The 21,744-nt window shown below is 40.7% G+C and overlaps 1 protein-coding gene across 3 annotated transcripts in view; it reads right to left on the reverse strand.

Annotated features, from left to right (window-relative positions):
* Positions 1–21,744, reverse strand: part of Mtr (5-methyltetrahydrofolate-homocysteine methyltransferase) — a 161,761-nt gene that overhangs the window by 118,489 nt on the left and 21,528 nt on the right. For all 3 annotated transcript variants that reach the window (XM_045151421.1, XM_004662193.2, XM_045151420.1), the window contains exons 2-10: positions 21,182–21,396; positions 17,768–17,857; positions 16,123–16,192; positions 13,678–13,770; positions 12,829–12,935; positions 6,103–6,162; positions 4,453–4,547; positions 1,540–1,640; positions 1,143–1,204 (exon numbers count right to left, since the gene is read on the reverse strand). In XM_045151421.1, coding sequence (XP_045007356.1) covers positions 1,143–1,204; positions 1,540–1,640; positions 4,453–4,547; positions 6,103–6,162; positions 12,829–12,935; positions 13,678–13,770; positions 16,123–16,192; positions 17,768–17,857; positions 21,182–21,391 — 888 coding nt within the window. In that variant the 5' untranslated portion in view covers positions 21,392–21,396. The remainder of the gene's footprint in view (positions 1–1,142; positions 1,205–1,539; positions 1,641–4,452; positions 4,548–6,102; positions 6,163–12,828; positions 12,936–13,677; positions 13,771–16,122; positions 16,193–17,767; positions 17,858–21,181; positions 21,397–21,744) is intronic.

The following is a 21,744-nucleotide window of genomic DNA, read 5'->3' on the forward strand; positions in this document are numbered from 1 at the left end:
ATTTAAAAAGATAAATAACATTTAATTTTATATATAAAAATTTTACATGCCCTAAATAAAAGGATAAATGCAGAAAAAAATGTTCTGATACTACAAAATCTTTCAAAGTGTTTAAAATGCACTGGAAAATTAATTTTCCTAGTGATATGAAAAGTTTCTTTACCCATAAACTGAGCTAAATTAATGTGAACTAGATAATGCATTATCAAAAAACATGAGTATACATTTAAAAGTTTAATTTTATTTTTTCAAAATAATTTCAAAATGTAGTTTTTCTATCACAGTAGCTAAGGGCTCCAACCAGCACATGGAGCAGTCAGGAGATTGGCCAGACAGAAGCTGGTGAAAGAAAAACACAACTGAGAAGGAAATCAAGAAGTTGACCAGCCAGTTCTAAGAAGTTCATCTACTTCAGATACTGAAATTATCCTGTAATACTAGCACTTACAAACTGAAGGTCAATGTGGACTATACAGCAAAAGTCCATATAAAAGGAAAAAAGATACTAAAACCATATGAATTAAATTGAAAACTTCAGTGAGCCAGAAGCTAAAAATTAAAGGAATGAACTAAAAGAGACCCAGGGCTAGGAGGCAGGATAGCTTCATGATTCAAAGATGGCAAATGCACAAGAGAGAGGGAGGACGCTGGAGGTGACAAGAGAAGCCAGGTAGACATCTAGTCTACCCAGCAGGTTTAAGGAAGGAGAGGGAAAGTCATGCTTGGAAAAGTTACAGAAGTGACACATCACAGAGGAAAGCCAAGTCTCGGTTTGGAGGAGGCTTCATTGAGATTGGCCATCAGGGCCAATCAGCAATAAGATGATGATAGCAAAGACCTGCTTTATGCCTCTACTACCTTAATTCACAGTAGCTAAAGTTGTCTTTGTTATTTACGCCGGGGTTGCATCAAGGAAAAAAAATCTGCTTCTAAATACTCTATAGCTAAAATTCTCATTCGCACCTGGCACAGTAGCACAGGCTTGTAATCTCAGCTATCCATAGACTATGATGGAAGGATGGCAAGTTTCAGGCCAGCTTGGGCAAGATAAGCCTTGTCTCTAAATAAATGTATTTATTCAATTAAATGAAACTTTATTTATATAGCTCTTAAAACTCCCCAGGTGAAAAATGAACCCTGACCTTCAGGTGCATAGCCATCATGGAAGGTGTTTCATCATAGTCTCCAAAAGTGTTGGGAAGACCTGAGAAAGGACATGTCAACCATTATTTTATATACATATATTAAACTGTCTTAACAAGTATTTTACTTTCTAAAGATCTTGGGTTCAAAGTCATAAAAATTTGTATTGATAGCCTAACAGTGATTGCTTCAGACTGAGCCAAACTGTTCCTTTAGGTCCAAAAGGAAATACTGGTCTAGCTCCAAATATGCTTCACTTGGAAAATTCCTGTTGAGTCTCAAATATCCACACATATACCTGCAACACACTCTTCTACTCAAGATTTATTACCTCATCTGCCCTACCTTGCATGCATGAAACTCTCCATGTACAACTCTCCTCCACCAAACACATACCTGCATTAGGGTAACAGAGGACATAGGCTGTTGTGCATTTTCCAATTGTTTCAATGAAAGGTCTCATTTCAGCTGCACCCAAAGCACAATTTAATCCAATGCTGAGAAAACAGTAAAAAGATAAAACTCATCAGTTTCATTGAAAATATCTACGCATCTAAAGTTATGAAGAGGACATATGTATAGCCAAGCAGATGCTAACTCCAAATTAAAAGCACTTTATTTAGATATAGTCAATGGCACTTTGCTGAGGTCCCCTGCAACACTTAATATTTTTGCCCACAGCTCCAACTTCAAATAGCCTAACAGCTAAAGGATCCTGCCTATGATCCCTGATTCACAAACTGGCGAACTGTATGCTATGGGACAGAAATGCCAGCAAGCTACTGCTGCTAATAAAAACCCAAGGTGAAACAATACTTAGGGAAAATCCTATAGACCAGAATAAGAAATAACAGAAAGAAACCTCCATTGAAAAAAAAAAAATAGAGGGCTGGGAGATGGCTTAGCAGTTAAGCGCTTGCCTGTGAAGCCTAAGGACCCCGGTTTGAGGCTCGGTTCCCCAGGTCCCATGTTAGCCAGATGCGCAAGGGGGCGCATGCGTCTGGAGTTCATTTGCAGAGGCTGGAAGCCCTGGCGCGCCCATTCTCTCTCTCTCCCTCTATCTGTCCTTCTCTCTGTGTCTGTCACTCTCAAATAAATTAAAAAAAAAAAAATTTTTTTTTAAATAGAAATTAAATCATTGTGCTATCATTAGAAAGGATACTTTACTGTTTTCAAACTTAGTTCCAATCCTAGTTTGTCTTTTAACAGTTGGCATTTCCCAGCCAAGCATATTATTAAACTACAAGCACCTACAGATAGAAAAAAAATATCCATTCAGCTCTGAATATTATGTTGAATTTCAAATGAGGCATATGGTTTATCAACTATAAAGTCCTCATTCATTCACTTTGGTACATTCATCTCTCCTATCTCTGTGCTTAGCAAACTCTAGTTCATGTCTCCAACACAGCTCTAATGTCACCACTTCTAAAGAGCCAGCTCTGAATCCTACAAGAACACCATTTTTCCTATGTATACAAAAAAAAAAAAAAAGAGAGAGAGAGAGAGCGCCAGGCACGGTGGCACCTTGTCTTTAATCCCAGTACTTGGGAGGTAGAGGTAGGAGGATTGCTGTGACTTTAAGGCCAGCCTAAGACTACATAGTGAATTCCAGGACAGCCGGGACTAGAGTGAGATCCTACCTTGAAAAACTGAAAATAAGTAAATAAATAGATGAGGACTGGAGAGATTATTCAGCTCTTAAGGTACTTGCATGCAAAGCCTAAAGACCAGAGTTCAATTCCCAAGGACCCATGTAAGGCCAGATGCACAGGATAGTGCATGTGTCTGGAGTTCATTTGTAGTGGCTAGGGGCCCTGGTGTGCCCATTCATCCTCCCCTACCCTCTGCCTTTCTCTAACTCTCTCTCAAATAAATAAATATTATTTTTTAAAGAAAACAAGACAGGGGTCTTGGGCTAGAGAGATGGCTCAGCAGGTGAAGGCTCTTACTAGAAAAGCCTGATGGCCTGGGTTCAATTCAGATACACAAAGTGCTACAGGTATCTGGAGTTTGTTTACAGTGGCTGACAAAAAGCCCTAATGCCCCCATTTCCTCTCTCTCATTCATATTCTTTCTCTCTCTCTCCTATGCTTCTGACCTTGCAAATTAGTTTAAAAAAAAATCGGGGCTGGAGAGATGGCTTAGAGGTTAAGCGCTTGCCTGTAAAGTCTAAGGATCCTGGTTCAAGGCTCGATTCCCTAGGACCCATGTTATCCAGATGCACAAGGGGGCACACGCATCTGGAATTCATCTGCAGTGGCTGGAAGCCCTGGCGTGCCCATTCTCCCCCCCCCCCCTCTGCCTCTTTCTCTGTCTGTCACTCTCAAATAAATAAATAAAAATAAACCAAAAAAAAAAGGACATGGTAGTGCAAGCCTTTAATCCCAGCACTCAGGAGGCAGAGGTAAAAGGATCACTGTGAGTTTGAGGCCAGCCTGAGACGACATAGTGAAATCCAGGTCAAACTGGGCTAGAGTGAGACACTGCCTCAAAAAACCCCAAGGAAAAAAAAAATTTTTTAAAGACCAAGATCTTCAATTGGGAGATTGCTCAGTGGTTAAAGGCAGCTGTTTGCAAAGCATGCCAGTTTAAGGTCCATTCCCCAGTACCCACATAAAGTCAGATGCACAAAGAGGTACATGTATCTGGAGTTCATCTGCAGTGGCAAGAGACCATAGTGCATCCATTCAGTCACTCACTCACTTTTACTGCTCACAGAAAAAAAAAAATTAAAACAAAAAACAAAGATAAAGGGCTAGATGGAGGTGCACACCTTGAATCCCAGCACTCGGGAGGCAGAGGTAGGAGGATTGCCATGAGTTTGAAGCCAACCTGAAACTACATAGTGAATTCCAGGTCACTCTGGGCTAGAATGAGACCCTACCTCGAAAAAAAGAAAATATATAATGGTCTTCTGAAACTCTTAGGAGAAAGCTTGAAAAACTGAAAGAAAAGACAAACACAATATACTATGGAAGAGGCCCAATGGAAACCGAAGCAAGTCCCCTCCTGAGTCACATTCTATAGACTTCACTAAAAGTCTCCAAAGAAAAAAGTTACCTACTGGGCTGAACAGATGGCTTGGCAGTTAAGGCACTTGCCTACAAAGCAAAAGGACCTCAGTTCGACTCCCCAGTACCCATGTAAGCCAGATGCACAAGGTAGTACATGCATCTGGAGCTCATTTGCATTGGCTGGAAGCCCTGGTTGTGCCCATTCTCTCTCTCACACTCTGCCTCTTTTTCCCCTCTCTCAAATAAATAAATAAAAATAAAATATTTTAAAAAGAAAAAAAAGGTTACCTACCAGAGTGGGTCTACATGAGACATACTGATAACAAATGCTTCTCCTGTCTGTCCAGAAAGAGTTCGTCCACTTTTATCAACAAGAGTCCCTGAAATCTGAATTAACAAAGTTAACAATATACTCAGGTAAGGAATATCATCACAAAGACCAAGTGACACAAACAAGCTAATGCTCTCTGTTCTTTCATGAGGAAGGGAATTTACAGACAGCATTTCCCATGATGGTCAGAATGCCAACTGACTGGGAGAAAGAGATGGTAGGCTATAGGAACAGAGGAGGGGCCTGCCCAGAAATCCCTTAGGTTCTCCTGGTTTCCTGCTATTAAATATTTGATTTGTCTATGGTAATTTGAATATCATAGTTAAAAAGTATGGCCCCATGGCTCAGATTTTATTAAACTTGAGTTTGCAGCTTCAGCCTTGTGGTGGTTTGATTCAGGTGTTCCCCATAAACTTAGGTGTTCTGGACACTAGGTCCCCAGTTGATGGCAATTGGAAATTAAAGCTTCCTGGAGGTAATATATTGTTAGCATGGGCTTATGGGTCTTATAGCCAGTTTCCCCATGCCAGTGTTTGGCACATTCTCCTCTTGCTATTGTCCACCTGATGTTGGCCAGGGGTTGATGTCCACTCTCTACTCATGCCATCATTTTCCCTGCCATCACAAAGCTTCCTCTTGAATCTGTAAGCCAAAAAAAACCCTTTTATTCCCAAAAGCTGCTCCTGGTCAGGTGATTTCTGCCAGCAATGCAAACCTGACCACAACAAGCTCCTAATAGGCAGATTGCTACTACAGAGGGATGAGTCACTTGGAGCAGATCTGATTCTAGCCCAAAGATATATGGGAGAGCAGTTTGATTTCTGGTGGGTCCGTGCTTGCTGCTTGTTGGTGTGTGTTTGTTGCAGCTATTTTCCTCTGCTTGGATGTATGGAATTAAGCACCTTCTAGTGCCACTGATGGAACCTTCCCTGGATGTTAGCCTGAAATAAATCTTTTCCTCCATAAACTGGTTACATGTTCATCCCAGCAGTATGGAGGTGCCTACATCAACATTATTTAACCTTTGTTTTGTTCCATGATTTTATTTTATTTTATTGGAAGCAAGGTTTCACTCTAGCCCAGGCTAAACTGGAACTTACTTTATAGCCCAGACTGGCCTCAAATCCAAAAGATCCTTCTACTTCAGCCTCCTGAGTGCTTATTATTTTTTAAACTACCACACAAAATAATAGATCTTATTATGATACTCAGACATAAATAATATACTTTGCTCATATTCAACAATCTTGCTTTGATTCTTTTTTATTTCAGAACTCTCACATGATTCTGTCTATTGAAGTAATGAGATGGTATCTGGCAGATTCAGTACTAAGGATTTGCCAGTCAGCATTCAAGTTCATCCTTTGTGAGCTCTAATGGGACTGGGTCTTTAAGTCCTTGCTGTACCTGGGCTTTTTGAACAGCCTGCCTTCCAGTCACCTCTAGGTTCATTTTCCTTGTCTCTGTACAGAGGGAGGTGAACAGAGAAAATTCAAGTACAGCTTCTAAATGATAGTACCAACTGTTCTACTATTCCAGGGAGAAAGAGATCTATGATAAAAATGTCAATTATCAATAGACAAATTATCATAAAAATATTTAAGAACTTACAAAGATAGGTCGGGGAGCATAATCCTCTTCAAAAAGATTCTGTAATGCAAACAAGGCTGCCTGTCAGAAAAAAAGAAAGAACATCTTAATATTTCCAGAGAATATGTCCGACATCAGTCTAACTACCTGATCCAGGAAACACCCTTTCCAAAGCCACTTAAGATACATCCGAGTTCTTTGGGAAGAAGAAAAGTATCTTTCTAATAAAGCACAACCCAGCAATCCTTTCAAGTGTAATACTGACATAGTAACACAGATGCCCAGGAGAGAGCATAGCTCAGGGGTGAAGCACTTGTCTTATACATACTCAAATCCCTAGGTCCCATCTCCAACATGACCAAAAAAGTGAGCTAAGTCCAGCTAACAAACTCCTTCTTCTGAGGAAATAAATAAATAAGTAACGTTCCTACCTTTCTCGTTCATTCATATACATGGTAGGAATAGGAACCAAGGATATATATCACTGGAAAAGTAACCTGAGTTTTTCTAGTGGGTTGGAAAACTACAACTCTCATTTTACTCTGTGCTCTCAGTCCATGTTTTAAATTATACGATATGACCTCTCTTTTTTCTCTCTCTAAAGCAAGGTCTCACTCTAGCCCAAGCTGGCCTAAAACCCATAGTGATTCTACTACTTCAGCCTCCTGAGTGCAGGAATTATAGATATGTGCCACCATGCCTGGCTTCTTTTGCTTTTGATCAGAAAATTTCATAATCTGAAGATGTGAAAGTTTGAAATCAGCATGAAATTTGTAATTAACGTGAACATTCCCAGTGACAGGTTTTTTTTTTTTCATGGAAAGTTATTAAATTAATAATACTGAATATTGATGCACCAAGGGACACATGCGACTAGAGTTTGTTTTCAGTGGCAGGAGGCCCTAGTGCACCCATTCTTTCATTCTCAAATAAATAAATTTTTAAAAATATCATCATCAAGCCAGATGTTGTAGCACATACCTTTAATCCCAAAATTTGGTAGGCAAAGGTGGGAGGGGATCATGGAGTTTGAGGCCACCCTGAGCATCTAGAGATTACATAGTGAATTCTAAGTCACCCTACACTGGAGCAAGATCCTATCTCAAAAATAATTAATTAATAATACTGAATGCAGACATGGTGGCACATGCCTATAATCCTACCATCTAGAAAGACTGAGTGAGGAGGAACTACATTTCAAGCCAGCCTGGACTACACAATGAGTTTTAGGTCATCCTGTTCTACATGAGAAGACCCTGTCTCAAAGACACAAAAACAAACAAACAACTGAAATTTCAGAACATGAACTAGTTGGAAAGAAGGGATTCAGTGAAAGGGAGATAAGAGGAGGAAGGACAAAGGAGGGTTGTGGACGATTTTCATCACAGAATACTGTGTACATATATGGAGGCTGTCAATAAATACTTATTTTTAAACCCTGACGTTTCCTTTTTAGAACTACAGAAATTGACTATAGCATTAACAAAAAATGAACATATCAGGAAAGTTCTAAGTTAAGGTGTAGGAAGGCTAAGGAAAGAGCACTAAGTCTACCAGTCACTGAGATTGTTCTAATGCTATACCAAATGACAACAGACTGCAGGAGGAAACTACAGTAAAACGAACTCAGAAGTTAAGGGTGACATTACTGGGAAATAATAGGGTGTTTCATAAATGGTATTAGCAAAATCAGACAATCTTAGCAAAAAAATATAATTATAATCTCACATCAAAATAAATTCCAAGCCGGGCGTGGTGGCGCACGCCTTTAATCCCAGCACTCGGGAGGCAGAGGTAGGAGGATTGCTATGAGTTCGAGGCCACCCTGAGACTCCATGGTGAATTCCAGGTCAGCCTGGGCTACAGTGAGACCCTACCTCGAAAAACCAAAAAAGAAAAAAAATAATAAATTCCAGATGCATCAGTAGGGAAATATCAGTAATAAAAATAATAATAATAATTAAGATTGGTGGCATAGGAACAACCATGCCAAAGCAGCTTAGGGGAGAAAAAGCCAAAGGAAGTCAAAAAAAATAAATTAAAAAAGAAAAGAAAAGAACACAGCAAAATACACTCTTCTACTGAAAAGTGAGGTGTGTAAGTAATGACCAACTGCAGCAGGGAATTAGGAGCTATTCAGAGCATCTAGAACCCACATAGGCAGGCAGAAGCGGCTCCAGCAGCAGCAGCACCAGGTCCGCAGGGCCACAGCTGCAAGGCTCAGCCTGAGCAGCAGGAAAAACCAGGTAAGGGGTTTCTCCACTCAAAAGGAACCTTCTCACAAACTGAGGGGACAGCCGAGAACAGGGGAGCAGCTAGTAAAGAAGACAATCTCAAGGACCAGCGGGAAAATATCAGCCACCATCCAGTCTCCCCTCCCCCACCACCATCACAAGGGCCTGCAAGCACCAGAGACCTGGGGAAGAGAGATCACAGCACCCAGCAATCCAGCAACCCAGCCAGCCTACATGAACCCATAGTGCACCAAAGAAGGACCCAAGCAGAGGCGCAACATAACTGAGACCAAAACCATGCCAAAAGATAACTAGGATTGCACCAGGTCAGTACCCTGGTGTAATTGACAACTGGGACCTCATGAAATTACAAAGATTTTGTATGGCAAAGGACACTGTGAATAAAGCAAAAAGGCAACCTAAAGAATGGGAAAAATTTTAAGCCAGCTATACATCTGATAGAGGATTAATATCTAGATATACAAAGAACTCAAGAAAATTAAATAATAAGCAATCAAACAACCCAATTAAAAAATGGACTATGGAACTAAATAGAGAGTTCTCAAAAGAAGAAATACAGATGGCAAATAAACATCTAAAAAAATGTTCTACATCCCTAGTCATCAGGGAAATGCAGATTAAAACTACATTGACATTCCACCTCACTCCTGTCTGACTGGCTACCAAAATGAAAACATATGACCATAAATGCTGGCAAAGATGCCGGAAAAGAGGAACCCTTCTACACTGTTGGTGGGAATGCAATCTGGTCCAGTCATTGTGGAAATCAGTGTGCAGGTTCCTAAGACAGCAAAAAATAGACCTACCATATGACCCAGCTATAGCACTCCTAGGCATATATCCTAAGGACTCATCTCATTTCCTTAGAAGTACGCGCTCAACCATTTTTATTGTCACTCTATTCACAATAGCTGGGAAATGGAACCAGCTTAGATGTCCCTGAACTGATGAGTGGATAATGAAGATATGGCACACTAACACAATGGAGTTCTACTCAATGGTAAAGAAAAATGAAGTTATGAAATCTGCAGGAAAATGGATGGATCTGGAAAGGATTATACTATGTGAGGTAACCCAGGCCCAGAAAGCCAAACATCACATGTTCTCTCTCATATGTGGATCCTAGCTATAGATGATTCAACTTCTATGTGAGTAGGAAGAAATCTCAGTAGCAGAGACCAGTAAGCTAGAAAGGACGTATAATGAGAATAGAAAGGAAGGAAGTGGTGGAACTTAATAGGATGGTATTGTATATATGTAAGTAGAAGAACAGATTAATGGGGGGTGAAAAGGCCTAAATGAGGTCAAGGGAAGAGATTTGAGTATAAGAAAGTATAGGGAGAGCTAACCAAAATCTAAGAGTATATAAATAAATCATATGGAAACCTACTTTTTTGGGCAATGGAACACTCAGGAGCCATAGATTGTTACTAGAAAATTTTCAGTGCCAGCAATGCAATACCTTCTAGTGAGTTGTTTGCCAGGGAGGACTCTGATGCTACTAAAATATTACAGGCCATTGCCAGGGCCCGGTTTCCCACCACGAATAGATAGAAAGACCCTATTGCTGAAGACTCCACATACTTGGCCTGTACAGTCACTGAGAAATCCTGCTGGAACTGAGCTGAAAACCTCCTCCATGTAGACCAACTGACAGAAAGCTGAAAGAAGCCATTCTGCATGCAGTTCAATGGGAGACAGAGAAATCACCAGTGAAGATACTCAACAGAGGACACTGCAAGCCTTGTATTTGGCCAAACAGGCCAAATGAGATAATAAGTGCAATAGTGGCACATCGGTCAAGGTGGGAAGCAACTCTAATTGGACTGGAGGCCTGCTCCTTGGGAGGAAAGACAACCCTGATACTGAAAACCTATAACAGGGGTAGTCATGAGCCCTAGGGGTATAACATTTGTTGATGTCTGATTAATGTATATACTATGCTCATCAAACTGCACAGTAAGCACTTCTCTTAATGGTTTTAGCCATATATTTATGCTACTCTCACTTTTGGTAGAGAACCTTCTCTTTCCAGGTGGCAGTGACCTTGGGATGGCCCAGAAGGCTTCATGGTTCTGGGAAGAAGTGGCAGAGGAGTGCTCAGCACTGCAGTATATCAACCACACCTTCCAAGGCTCAGGGTCCATTGCACAAGAGGTGGCGGAAAGAATGTAAGAGCCACAGGAAGGGTAGGACTCCTTACAATGTGCTCCTCCAGATACAAAATGGCCTGGATATCCATGACCCCACAGTGCCTGATATTACCTATACAAGACCATCATAATAGGAGGAAAATCTGATGGCATCAAAATAAAAGAGATACTGACTGAGAGGGGGAGGGGACATGATGGAGAGTAGAATTTCAAAGGGGAAAGTCGGCGGGGAGGGGGGGGATTGCCATGGAATATTGTTTATAATCATGGAAGTGTTGAAAAAATTAATTTAAAAAAGTCTTGCCAGGCATGGTGGCACATGCCTTTAATCCCAGCACTCAGGAGGCAGAGGTACGAGGATCACCATGAGTTCAAGGCCACCCTGAGACTACACAGTGAATCCCTGGTCAGCCTAGACCTGAGTGATACCCTATCTCGAAAAAAAAAATAGTCTTAGCTGGGCGTGGTGGCACACACCTTTAATCCCAGCACTTGGGAGGCAAAGGTAGGAGGGTCACCATGAGTTTGAGGTACCCTGAGACTACATAGTGAGTTCCAGGTCAGCCTGAGCTAGAGTGAGACCCTACCTCAAAAAAAAATATATATATATCTATATATATATATATATATATGTATGTATGTATGTATGTATGTATGTAGTATTGGCATGGTGGCGCACACCTTTAATCTCAGTACCTAGGAGGCTAAGGTAGGAAGATTGCAACTATTCTGAGGCCAATTTAGGACTACAGTGAGTGCCAGTGAGACCTTACCTTGGGAAAAAAAAAAAAAGGTGAGCCGCACATTTTAAAAATTAAAAACTGTTTGGCCGTCAGAACGCGCCGCGTCACAATGGAGCGGCTTGGAGGCGGCGAGCCGGGCATTGCCGGGGCTTCCAGCGCAGGGGCCCCCGGGGTGGGATGCACGCAGTCCCTTTCCATCATTTCAAAATGCTTCTCCCCCCCTGGATCTACTGCAAACTGAAAGTCAGAGCTCCTCCGACCCACGCTCCCCTGGAGTGTGAACTCTACAAACCAATGGACTTGCACCTAAACTTTGCTATCACTTTGTATGACAGGATTAATTCAGATCACAAAGAACACTGAAATCCTCAAATTGAAACTTAACTACACAGTTTCCGGTTGACCAGCATTCATGGGGTAAGATGAACATTCTCAATCGTGAACACATGGTAAAGATTGGGGCAGTTAAGTTGGTAGCTTGGGGCGGAACAAGAGAAAAAAAATACAAAAGGTACTATTCTTACAGTAGTTTTGAGTAAAGGCCTTTTGATATTTTTTAAGCCAGTTGAACAGAAATTTAATCCTGTGTTTTAATTAAAATGTCATCTTCCTGGACTGGGGAGATGGCTCAGCAATTAAAGGCACTTGCTTACAAAGCCTGCTGACCCAAAGTTCAGTTCCCCTGAACCCATGTAAAGCCAAATGCACAAAGTATCAAATGCATCTGGAGTTTATTTGCCATGGCAAGGAAAAAAAAAATTAAAAACTTATTAATACCCTTTACCCTGAATAAAAATATGTCCTTAATCCTTTATCTTCCGTGGTTTGCTCTAATATTTTATTTTTTATGTACTTATTTATGTATTTATGGTTTGCTTTTTATTTGTTGCTTTGTTTTTATGTTTTGTTTTGTTTTTTTTTTTTGAGACAGGGTCTCACTCTAGCCCATGCTTACCTGGAACTTACTCTGTAGTCCCAGAATGGCCTAGAACTCATGGCTATCCATCCTCCTACCTTTCTCTGCCTTCTGAGTGCTGAGATTAAAAGCATCAACCACCAATCCAAGCTGGCTCAGTTTTTAAAGACAAAGCCTGACAGCCCAGGCTCAATTCCCCAGTTCCCACATAAAGCCAGATGCACAAAGTGGTGGACGCAGCTAGAGTCTGTCTGCAGCAGCAGGAAGTCCTGGTGCAGCTATGCATGCTCGCTCGCTCACTTATGCTTTCTCTCTCTCTCTTTCTGTCTCATGTGCACACATGCTTGCTCTCTCTCTCAAATAACTAGTCTTAAATAAATAAAAACACTCTAATGAAAAAACATAGAGTACATAAATCACAGAAAAGGAAATACGGTTTCTAGAGCCCAGAGTGATAGCAAATACCTACAGTCTCAGTACAGTGAAGGTGAAGACAATAGGATCAGTTCAGTTAATGAGAATGAGGCTAACAGCCTAGGCACATGGCACTCCATAAAAAAGGAAAAAGACTAAAATGGAGCAAACGAGAAAATATATTTAACTTTGATATTATTATCTTCTCACTACAAGAATCAGTATCCATCCTAGCACCATCCCTTTTTTCTAAACCTTTAACTTACCTTGGCATTGGCTGTGTCAAAAATAGTTTCTACAAGTAAGATATCTACCCCACCGTCCAGAAGTCCTTTGGCTTGTTCCTGATATGCTTCAACAAGCTCATCAAATGCTGTAAACAACAAATCACAACCGACATGTTGGTGATCCACACCTTCTGAACAGCACCAGAGTATGCCAAGATCAGATCTGGCACCTGTGAACACTTTATGGCCTACAACGAGGCCTAGGAGGCTGAGGGCAAGAGAACTGCCACAGGTTTCAGGCCAGCATGGCATACACAGAGTTCTACTTTAGCCTGAGCTACAGTGTGCAATTCTGTGTCAAAAAAGAAAAAAAAAAAAAATCCAAAGGTAAGAAGACATGATACTTTATAATGACCCAAAACTGGTATCCAAATTTGCTTGGCTTCTTCTTTTAAATATCACTTCAATTAGTTTTATTTCCAAGGCTGGTATGTAGCACTGACACATTCCCATGAACATCTGAAAGCAAGCTCAACTAAGAATAGCAGATAATTGTGGGCTTTTCTGCCAGGTTTGGTGGTACACACCATTAATCCCAGCACTCAGAAGGCTGAGGTAGGAAGATTCCTGTGAGTTCAAGGCCAGCCTGCAACTACATAGTGAATTCCAGGTTAGCCTGTGCTACAGTGAGGCCCTACTTATAAAAAAACAAACAAAAAGAATAGGATCTAATTTTGTAATTAGGTATCTACTATATTTCCAGTATTGCTGTAAGTCCCTGACATAGTCACAATATTCCTGAGGTAGATCTGCTAGTCTCACTGTGCAGATTTGCAGATTAGTGAAACATCTGTCCAAGATCCATGACTGTATGTGATAAATACTCACTGATGTTCCTATAATCTGGTCTTTCCACAGACGGGGACACAGAGAGTGTTTTATTAGTTGGACCCAGAGCTCCTGCCACAAACCTCTTGATTCCTTTATGGAAAGAAAAAAAGTGTGAAATCACAAGTAGTGTAATCTTTTGCTATGAAGAATTTTCCCAGTCAAGAGTGGTAGCCCAGCCCATGGTGGCACATGCCTTTAATCCCAGCCCTTGGGAGGCAGAAGGATCACCATGAGTTCAAGGCCAACCTGAGACTACATAGTGAATTCCAGGTCAGGCTGGGCTACAGAGACCCTGCCTCAAAAGAAAAACAAAACAAAACAAAAAAAGAGTGATGCCCCCTGCCTGCAACTTCAGCACTTAGGAGGCCGAGAGGGAGACTGCAAGTGTGAGGTCAACATAGCCCAAGACAGATGAGGCAGTGGGCTGGGGTTCAAACTCCAACAGCAAAAAGAAAAAAATGAGGGTGTACAAAACCTTTTCTTCTGGCTGATTCACAAATTCTCCCTAATATTCACTGGTCATTGGAGCTGCCCTAGATCCCACTAGGAAAATTATATAATGTAGGGAATATATAAATATTGTCAAGCCAATCCAAAAAAAATTCAAACATTTGTCCTTAAAGTATTTCTGTAACAGTTTTTGGTTCTTCTAGAATTCTACATTTCTACTACAGCTGTGTGTGAAAAAATTCTCTCTCAATTCTTAAAAACCATTTAAGATACCAAACTCAACAAATGATTCATAACAGTACTCAACTTGAAATGCTCTTGAATGCACTTGAATATACTGCATTGCAGACCCTTCGCTGGAGACAAATATTCAATCCGTAATTATAAAGCCCAAAATTTAAGTATGAAGCAAATCAAATGCTGCCTTAGTTAGCTCTTTAATAACTTGCCTCTGGGCCAGAATAAACTGCTTCCAAAACAGCATAGGAAATTGTGTTTATTTGTATATAACAACAGAAGCCTGGGCCATAGTGTTCATTAATTATTGGTTTTAGCTACTTAATAGTTGGGTTATGCTAAGACTATCAACTAGTTGATTACACAGCCTGAAGCTGGGCACAGGGTCATGCATGCCTGTAATCCTAGCACTTAGGAAGTAGTCAGGAGGATCAAGAGCTCAAGGCCATCTTTAGCAGTCCATCAAGTCTACAGCAAGAGCTACCTGAGACCTTGTCTCAAAAATAAAGCGGGCAGGGGGGAGCTGGAGAGATGGCTTAGGGGTTAAGGTGCTTGCCTAAAAAGCCTAAGGACCAGGTTCAATTCCCCAGTACCCACATAAGCCAGATGCACAAGATGGTACATGAGTCTGGAGTTCTTTTGCAGTGGCTAGAAGCCCTGGCAGGCCCATTCTCTCTCTCTCAAATAAATAAAGAAAACAAATATGTTAAGAAAGAAAGAAAGTAAGAAAGAAAGAGAGAGAGAGAGAGAGAGAGAGAGAGAGAGAGAGAAAAGAAAAGAAAAGAAAAGAAAAGAAAAGAAAAGAAAAGAAAAGAAAAGAAAAGAAAAGAAAAGAAAAGAAAAGAAAAGAAAGAAAAGGGGAGGAAGGAAAGGGGAGGAAGGAAAGAAGAAAACCACATCTTTCTGCCTATAAAAAAGTTAGATTCTTCCCCAAAGCTGAGTAATAATTATGTAGGTATGAGAAAAATATCCATATCTCTCCCTGCTTTAACTGGTTCAATAGCCCCTGACCTGCCTCTCTGGTAAAGTAACAGTCCATGCTTACCCATGGACTTAAACATTCTCTCTCACAGAGTTCCTGTGAATCACTTTAGTCTTCATAAATATGCTATGGGTAAATTCTTAACAATCTCTTTGTATCTTTCTATTGGCACTAACTTCACACCTCTAAATCTCACAGGGCTCCACACATTAGTATCTTCTACTCCTTTCCTTCCCTCAATGCCTCCCCCTAGCCCATGTTCTGATGACAGTTAGCCAACAGGTTAGTCATTTCAGGAGGCACCTGTCAAGTCCTTGTAAGAATAAATTTAATGCCACACTCTTCTGTGGCACAAAGAGCCTTCAAGGTTGTCAGCTATATACAGGGGAATATCAAAAGGCAATCTGCTTAAATAAGCCAAGGATGGATGGGAGGAGGGCAGATTCAGATGATGGATCAAATATACTAATCATAACCAGTAATCAAATCAACCAGTCGTTACTTCAATAAGCTGGCAATTTGCTTCCAAAGGGGGAAAGGAAATCATTTTAGCTCTTAAGTATACAAGGACATCATATGAGCACCAACAAAGTAAGAGTCCAAGGCCCACAGGAACAGTCACTCCAAAGAGAAGTTGAATTCTTCACTATGATGCTACAGAGAAGTAACCTACAAATAAGTAAAATAGTGTCTGCAGCTGCTAAGAGGTCAAAGGTCATATAAGGAAAAATGCACATTATAGCTGAGATCAAGAAAAGAAGAGCATCCCTTACCTGTCTGGAGAGTTATCTCCTCAGCAGCTTTTCGGGCCACAGCTGCAGAGCACTTGTTCATCCGGTAGGCCTAACACATCAACCACTGAAGTTAGTCTGTCCTGGTTTTCCTCGAGTCAGTAAATAAGGAATCTACAACTATCTAATGTTTAGTTGAATTCATCAAAGAAATGTAGAGTGAAGAAATCTGTAGTCTGCATGAAATTAGTCAAGGTTTATCGGTTATCCCAGTCTTGAAAGGCAACAGGGAATGGTGAGGGTGCTTAAGAACTACTTTTAGGATCCCAAACTACAAGCCAACTGGTAAAAAGACCAACCTCTGAGCATCTAGGTGGTCAAGTAAACTGATAATTCTGCAAATGAAGAAAGGGTATACTAACCAGGTGTGGTGGCACACATCTATAATCCCAACATTCCAGAAGCAGAGGAAAAAGGATCCTGTCAAGTTCAAGGTTAGCCAGGACTACTACACAGTTAGACTCTATCTCAGGAAAAAGAAAAAAAACACACCATACAGCAGAAAAGAAACTATAATAACTAGAAAAGCACTAGTATTTGAGGCAGGAGACTTAATTCAAAGGTTGTGTCCTGGCTACTTCCTAACCACAGCAACTCTCTCCAGTCCTGATTTCCTTCACTATACAATGGCTATAATCAGTGGTTCTGAATTTTTTGTAGATTACAAGGCTCTTAAGAATTTGGTAAAGAACCAGGAACCTGCTCACTAGCACATACACCCAAAGTGTACTCTAACGTTAGGCAGACTCATGGCCTTTCAGAAGCCCTTCCATATGCCATGTCAGGCAGCCCTAGATTTGTGGTATCAATGAACACCTCTAATTTTAAGGTCCTGTGCATCTTGAAGCAAGAAACCAGCATATCCTTAATAGAGATTGGCTCATGGGCACATCTAGTCCCTGATTACTTCTGTACTGGACATAGTCACAACCATTTATTTACATTCTATGTGTGCATAGTCAATGACTATGCCTTTGTCAAAACTACATTTTTTTTTGTTGTTGTTGTTGGTTTGTTTTTTCAAGGTAGTATCTCACTCTAGCCCAGGCTGATCTAGAATTCACTCTGTAGTCCTAAACTGGGCTCAAACTCACAGTGATCCTTCTACCCCTGCCTCCTGAGTACTAGGTGTGCACCACCATACCCAGCTAAAACTACATTTTTATTTGACTATTATTACTTGCCCATAAAAGCCAGTTGCAGGGCTGGAGGGATGGTTTAGATGGTTAAGTGCTTGCCTGTGAAGCCTAAGGACTAGGGTTTAAGGCTTGATTCCCCAGGACCCACGTTAGCCAGATGCACAAGGGAGAGCATGCGTCTAGAGTTCATTTGCAGTGGCTGGAGGCCCTGGAGCACCCATTCTCTCTCTATCTGCCTCTTTTTCTCTGTCACTCTCAACTAAATAAATAAAAATGAACATTTTTTTTTTAAAAAAGCCAGTTGCAAAATGAATAGGCTGCTATGTTCATAAGCAGAAGACATTCAAGCCACGAACTCTACCTCAACACAAACAACAGATATTGGGGCAACAGCTTCATTGAAACTTCAAGTGGTTTTGTCACTAGCAACCTCCAGTGCAGCAAATACTCATAAACATCTTAGATAAGAGGAAAAAGGGAAGTCTTACCAAGTGTTCAAGGCCGTAGTCAGCTTGGGCAATACGAGTGCTGCTAAACGTATTTGTTTCAATGATATCTGCTCCAGCCAGCAAGTATTCCTACAAGAAAAAGGGCAACTGTGGGTTTAGTGTCCCTGACCCCTAAAAATAAGCATATCCTTTCATTGTAGTCAGTACCTTTTGGGGTATTTTTAAAATATTTTTATTTATTTGAGACAGAGAGAAAGAGGCAAACACACACGGGGGGTGTGGAGGGGGAATGAGTATGGCATGCCAGAGCTTCCTGCCACTGCAAATTAACTCCATATGCATGTGCCACTTCTATATCTAGCTTTACATAAGTACTAGGGAATTGAGCTCAGGTCTTCAGGTTTTCCATGCAAGCACCTATAATCTCTGAGCCATCTTCCCAACCCACCAACCACCTTTTAGCCAACAATAAGAATAAGGTGGTACACTACAAGTTAGAGATTCAGAAGGTATAAGGATTCCACAGAAAGGTGTGGTTTAATAAACAAGCATAAAACTTAACTTCAGACCAAGTTAACACACTAAAGTTATGTAAGGCCGGGCGTGGTGGTGCACATCTTTAATCCCAGCACTCAGGAGGCAGAGGTAGGAGAATCACCGTGAGTTCGAGGCCACCCTGAGACTACATAGAGAACTCCAGGTCAGCCTGAGCTAAAGAGAGACCCTACCTCGAAAAAACAAAAAAAAAATTTAAAAAAAATAATAAAGTTATGTAAATTTAGTTAAATTCCTTAAAATTTCTGAGTGTCAATGTCCTCAGCTGAAGGGGTTATAAACCTCTTCTGACATCAGTGTGTCTACATGGTAACACAAGGTACCTTTGGTACGTGTTGGGTACCCAAAAAGTATCAGTTCTGTTTCCTTACTCTCCATGCTTTGGCGTAACTAGACCCACTAAGAGCTGCACCTTCTCGGAGTGTTCAAATTCTGACTACAATGTTTTCAGTCTTCATTCCTTAGTTCCTCTGATCAAGACCTACATCCTTCCTGGAACATTGAAAACTTCGGCGCTCTACCAGTCACCCTGTTTGATACATGTCTTCCTGGTTTCACTCTCTAGACACCATCTCAACCTTTACCTGAAAAGCAGCCTGGACTTTAGATACATTCAGTAAACTCAAACTTTCCTAACTTGATGAATGTAGAAGTTGATGTTTATAGAAGAACTTGGAAAGGAAAACCAAGATAAACTTGATGATTATTTATCACAAGTATATTAAATATCATAAATAGTCATAATATAAATATAGTAACTTTATTTCATGCTGTGATATCTAAAAAAGAAAATATATACCTATATATGCTAACAAATTACTGTTCAATAGAAAAACAAAGTATACAAAACATATAGTTACAAGTTTGAACACAAAAGTCCCTAGGCTCATGTATTTGAGCACTTCGTCCCTAGCTGGTAATGCTGTTTCAAGAGGTTGAACCTTCAGGAGGCAGGCCTTGAGTTATAGCCAGCCTTGCTTCTAGTACAGTCTCTCTCTGCTCCCTGAACAACATCTGTTCCACATTCCCACCAACATGAATATTGCTATGCCTTCCCTGCCACCCTGGACAGTGGGCAATACGAGTGCTGCTAAACGTATTTGTTTCAATGATATCTGCTCCAGCCAGCAAGTATTCCTACAAGAAAAAGGGCAACTGTGGGTTTAGAGTCCCTGACCCCTAAAAATAAGCATATCCTTTCATTGTAGTCAGCACCTTTTGGGGTATTTTTAAAATATTTTTATTTATTTGAGACAGAGAGAAAGAGGCAGACACACACATATAATAACAAAAGGATCTGTTAAAATAAACACTAACTAATCATGGATCTCCAGGAGAGGACAGCATTTTGGAGTCCAGTGAGAATTTATCCTTATCTATGGATTTTCTTTTATAATTAAAATTTAGGGCTGGAGAGATGGCTTAGTGGTTAAGCGCTTGCCTGTGAAGGCTAAGGACCCCGGTTCGAGGCTCAATTCTCCAGGACCCATGTTAGCCAGATGCACAAGGGGGCGCATGCGTCTGGAGTTCATTTGCAGTGGCTGGAGGCCCTGGCGCGCCCATTCTCAATCTCACTCTCTCTATCTGCCTCTTTCTCTCTTTGTCACTCTCAAATAAATAAATAAAAATGAACAAAAAAATTTAAAAAAAAAAAAGAATTAAAATTTAGCCGGGGGTGGTGACACACACCTTTAATGCCAGCACTAGGGAGGCAAAGGTACGGAGGACTGCCTTGAGTTTGAGGCCACCGTGAGACAACATAGTGAATTCCAGGTCAGCCTGGACTAGAGCGAAACTCAACCTCAGAAAAAAAAAAAAAACAAAAAAAAAAAGAAAAAAAGAGCAGAAAGATTTTAAGAGACAGAGGAAGAGGAGAGTGCTATAGAACATACACTTTTGAGTATTACATGGCCATTGCAGTCTTGAATTCACAGAAGCTATAATGACCTACAAAGCAGCTACACAAGATTAGGCACATGAACATCTTGTCATGGTGAGGGGAGAAGCTCTTAAGGCACCATCCCTCCAAGTATCTACAGGCAGTTAATAGATGATAGGGGAGGAAGACATTTTCTTCAGTGTTATAGCCACTGTTCAGGTGCCCATGCTTCTATAAACAATCCTTCACCCATGATCCTATAAGCAACCCTAATGAAACTCACTAAATCACTGGCGGAAAAAAAGGATATGAAAAGAAGGAGGAGTTTGGAAGGGAAAACAAGATAATTGGAAGAGGGAGACAAGAGAGAGTAACAAAAGTGAATATGATGGGCTGGAGATGGATTAGAGGTTAAGGCACTGGCCTATGAAGCCTAAGGATGCAGGTTCGATTCCCCAGTACCTACATAAGCCAGATGTATAAGGTGGTTCATGCACCTGCAGTTCATTTGCAGTGGTGAGGCCCTGGCGCACCCATTCATTCTCTCTCTTTTTCTCTCTCAAATAAATAAATATTTATAAGAGGATGATCAAAATATGTTACATTATATACATATATGAAAATGTCATACTGGCGGGGCACAGTGATGCATACTTTGAGTCCCAACACTCAGAAGGCTGAAGTAGGAGGAAAACTAAGTTTGAGGCCAGTCTGGAGTTACAGAGTGAGTTCTAGGTAAGCCTAAGCTAGAGGGAGACCCTGGCTCAAAAAAATTAAAAAGTAAAAAGTAAAAAATAAGTAAGGTAATAATTGTGAAATTTCCAATTTGCCCGGGATTTTATAGTTTTTCACTGGAGTCTAATTGCGGAAAACCTACTTTCATCATCTGCTCCTCCCAAATGCCCAACATAATGAATGACTTTTGTTTTCTGAATAAATTACCTCTTTTCCATAAGAACATGAAGCATAATAGTCTGTACTTGGTATGTGAAATGCTTAAGAAACTGAAAATAATTTACCTTATGGATTTGGTAAATGACATCGGGTTGAGTTATACTTAAAATGTCATTGTTGCCTTTCAGTGGCTTGGTATGACCTTTGAATTCTTGACCCTGGAAGCTTTCTTCACTCAGCTTGTACCGCTGGATCATGGTTCCCATTCCACCATCTAGCACCATAATCCTGTTCTGTAGAATGGCTTCAATCTCATCCTCCAGGGTTTTCTTCATAGTTCCTTTAAAGATAGTAAAAATTTAACTTCAAAGAATAACAAATGAAGAATAAATAAATGTGGAGGGGTAATTTAGAGGAATTTAGAATAAGTCACAACATAGAATAGGGAGAACTCCTTCCTAACTCTATAGCAGTAGAAAATTGCTACCCAGGAGGTAGGAAGATGATTCAGAAGATAAAGAACTTGCTGAACAAGCCTGAGGACCCCTGACACACACAGCGTCAAAGGTATGCGGCATTGAACCTATAATACCAAACTTACGAGGCAAAGACAGGGGATCCCCAGAGAAAGTCCAACTAGACTAGCTGAATTAGCAAGCTCTGGATTCAAGTGAAAAGATCCTGCCTC

This window comes from Jaculus jaculus, chromosome 6, assembly GCF_020740685.1.
Source record: "Jaculus jaculus isolate mJacJac1 chromosome 6, mJacJac1.mat.Y.cur, whole genome shotgun sequence".
Classification (NCBI taxonomy): Eukaryota; Metazoa; Chordata; class Mammalia; order Rodentia; family Dipodidae; genus Jaculus; species Jaculus jaculus.